General features: G+C 37.3%; 1 protein-coding gene across 1 annotated transcript; it reads left to right on the plus strand.

Moving 5' to 3' along the window:
- Positions 1–317: 317 nt before the first annotated feature.
- Positions 318–3084, plus strand: LOC113757313 (40S ribosomal protein S4-like; the record flags this gene model as incomplete). Its single annotated transcript, XM_027300672.1, has 2 exons — positions 318–382; positions 2625–3084. Coding segments are annotated over 2 exons (525 nt in total), but the record flags the coding sequence as incomplete, so codon positions are not given.
- Positions 3085–3901: the final 817 nt, after the last annotated feature.

A 3901-nucleotide genomic window follows, 5' to 3' on the forward strand; every position in this document is an offset into this window, starting at 1 on the left:
CAGAATGTTCAACCAAGAACCCTAATTTTCCAGAAATTCTTCCAAATTCAAAATTGATTGCATTTATCAACAATTCACACCTACAAGAGTCATTTTAAACCATTACCATTCATCATACAAGACCACAACATCCCATTCATATTAAACCAGCAAATTCATCATAAAATGGAAAACTTCACCAAAACTCTTCAAATCAAGAAATAAATCATATGTTCCATTACTCAAGCTACTTCTAAGCATAACATAAACATCATTAGGTGTAGAAGAGTGTTCTAGCATCACTTACCAAGTAACCAAGAGAGAGGAAGATGTTGGACACCTTAAGCCTTCAAACAAACTTCACTAAACTACTTCCTAGCACCCAAGGAAGGAATTTTATGGAGTAAAAACTAATTTAAGCAAGTAGTTTGGATGATTTGAGCTAGGAATTTGCCAAGATGTTGAAGAGTTTTGTCTTTCTTCTTGCTGGAGAGGTTCGGCCATCAAGGGGTGAAAAATGGTAAGTTTTTTGTGAATTTTGAAGATATTTAATCCATAAGTCAAAAGGTCAAAACCATGAATAGTAAATCATAAAGTCCACCCAATAGAAAAATGACACATGGCATCTCATTAAATGCAATTCAATCCTTTCTTTTCTCTCTCACATCAATCACCTCACACTCCTTTACTTATCCATTAACACCCGATAAATTTTACAGTATCCGAAATTTAACCTAATTGGCCGAATTTTTCCGAACTTTTCGCACTAGTGGGTCCCACGTCCGTTATAAACTCTTAATTTCTCAAAAACTCTCCAATACTAGAAAAATCATTTGAAAACGATATTTGCTCATAAACTTTATCTGGAAAATTTTCTAATCAAAGAAAATGTAGAAAAGCGGGCGTTAAACAACAAATAAACCCTAGAAAAGTAGAAAATTTCCGGTTCTCAAACTCATTTTTTTTCGGGCGTCACATGTATCATCTAAACAAATAGGACAGGCCTTATAACCTTTCGTACTCCACCCTGACAAATAGGCATATGCTGGAAAATCACTTATAGTCCACAATAGAGCAGCCCGTAACATAAATTTTTCTCCCACGGCTGCATCATAAGTCTCAAAGCCAGTGTCAAAAAACTCTTTCAACTCATCAATTAGAGGCCTAAAAAATATATCCATATCATTTCCTATGCACTTAGGACCTGGAATAATCATTGATAACAGGAAAAAAGGGTCCTTTAAGCATTTCCAAGGTGGTAGATTGTAAGGAACAAGGATTACAGGCCATATACTATATGCATTATTCATGTTTCCATAGGGATTGAAACCATCAGTTGAAAGCCCCAACCTAACATTACGAGGATCTTCGGCAAAAGATGGGTGACTGTTATCAAACTCCTTCCAAGCTATTGAGTCAGCAGGGTGTGTCATTGTGTTTTCCTTGGGAACGCGTCTCTCTTTATGCCACCTCATATCTTGAGCTATCTCCTTGTTTATGAATAGTCTTTGCAACCTTGACTTTAAGGGGAAATAGCGAAGCACTTTTCTAGGAATTTTAGAACCCGGGGATTTATAACGAGGTGCTTTACATTTTTCATTTGGGCAGTGATCGAGGCTTTCATTTTCTTTCCAATAAAGTGCACAATCATTTTCACATGCATGTATTTTTTCACACTTGAGTCCTAGCTCACGAATTAAATTTTTTGCATCATAGTATGAGCTAGGAATTGATGCCATGGGGAAGACTTGAATGAGGAATTTCAGCAGCATATCGATGGATTTGCAAGTCCACCGATTCATAGTTTTCAAATGAAGGATATGGACAACAAAGGAAAGTTTTGAGTACTTATCACAACCCGGGTAGAGACTTTTTTCAGCTTCAGATAATAATCTAAGAAACTTACTTGCTTCCCCCTCTTGCTTATTTGGTATATCCCTATTATGTTCCCCCGAATTTCTCCAATTCTCGCCAAAGTTTGCAGTACCAACGTCATTTAACATTTCTTGAATATCATCTGACTCACTGTTTTCTTCATCTAAAACTATGTTATCATCTTCATCCTCATCAGAATCCTCAAACCTTTCACCATGATATACCCACCTAGTATAGCTCTCAACAATTCCCCCACACAAATGACTTTTCATGACCTCCATAGTTTGATCCTCAAAGTTGTTGCACCCTTTACATGGACAAGGGAGCTTATATGTGGGATCCTTGCCTAAATAAGCGAACTGAACGAATTCTTTCACTCCTGCCAAATATCTAGGATGCAAGTAATCTTTAATTGTCATCCAACTCCTATCCATGTTTTTTCAAAAGCACCGTTGATCCTAACACAAAAAAATATGCAACCATGATATTACAACAACACATATAATAAATATAGGAAATTAATCTTCCCATACAACAATAATAAAAATTAAACAAAATACAACACAGCTATTACTAAATTCAAACATGTCACAATGTAAGCATGTGAGGAGGCTGTGTGCAATGCAAAACACAATGTAAGGCAGATAGGAATTAATTCTGGAGTCTTGTGAGATTTTCTTGGCAAGCACTACTGTATCCCGGGCCACACAGACAATGATCACCATATCAGCTTAGTTAACAACATAGCCAGGGCCAGCTAATCAAACCAGAAGTTTCAGGGATGAGGAGGCAAAGTTTAAGTTGTGTAAGGTTCGATCAGTACAGTTTGGACAGAAGGGCAAGCCATACCTGAATACCTATGATGGTCATACCATTCGTTACCCAGACCCACTCATCAAGGCCAATGACACCATCAAACTTGACCTGGAGAACAACAAGATTATTGAATTCATCAAGTTTGATGTTGGGAATGTTGTCATGGTGACTGGGGGAAGGAACAGAGGTTGGGTTGGAGTAATCAAGAATAGAGAGAAACATAAGGGAAGCTTTGAGACCATCCATGTCCAAGATGCCACAGGTCACGAGTTTGCTACTCGTCTTGGTAATGTCTTCATCATTGGAAAAGGTGCAAAGCCCTGGGTGTCTCTTCCAAAGGAGAAAGGTATCAAGTTGTCAGTTATAGAGGAACAAAGGAAAAGGATTGCTGCCCAGGCGGCTACTACTGCCTAATTTTTCTACTACTAGCATCTTTCGGAGGGTAACATTTTACTTGCAAAACTAGTATTAAGATGTTGCAATTTTTGAGTTGGGTTTAATGTTTTATTTGTCTTGTTTAGTTACAGTTTTGGACATTAAATATTTGTGTTGGCACGGTGATTGCACTGCTATCTAGAACCCTACAGTTACAGGTTTAAAAAAAAATACATATAGTTATATGACTAGTTTCTGATAATGTGCCGCCATTGATGTTCTTTTGTATGTATATTAATTAGCAGTATTCTGTGCCACAAGCAAACAAGGATTATGTGCCCCTACAGTGTTCAACTTTCACTCATTCCCACTTTTTAGCTAAGTTTATCAGAATCTGTCCAACTAAGTAACAAAACCTGGTTAATGGATGGATAAGCATCGAACTTAGTCCAGCTTAGCCCTTAATGACTCTGGCAGCGAATCAACACTGGATTTTTTTGTTTTTTTGGTTAGAGGGTACTACGACCAACAAACTCGAATCAAATAGGTTTCCCTCCCCAGCAAACAGTTATTCCAGCCCCATAAACCTTTTTTTTCTCTTAAGACTCAATCCTGTCGCTCTAAGGACTCCTCTAAATTCAAACTGCTTCAGCTCTTATCACTCATTAGGTGTTCAAGTCAAACATACAAACTCCAAAAGCTAAATGAATAACACAAAACAATGAAACAAAACTAAAAAGCGAAGAAGGAATAAAAAAGAAAAAGCACTACCAACATGATGTGCGGGCACTCTACTTTTCAACATCAATTAGATTGTTTACATCCAAGCGAAAGCTCATTAATTACAGCATTCGTT

The sequence above is a fragment of the Coffea eugenioides genome, unplaced genomic scaffold (genome assembly GCF_003713205.1).
Source record: "Coffea eugenioides isolate CCC68of unplaced genomic scaffold, Ceug_1.0 ScVebR1_2948;HRSCAF=4074, whole genome shotgun sequence".
NCBI lineage: Eukaryota > Viridiplantae > Streptophyta > Magnoliopsida > Gentianales > Rubiaceae > Coffea > Coffea eugenioides.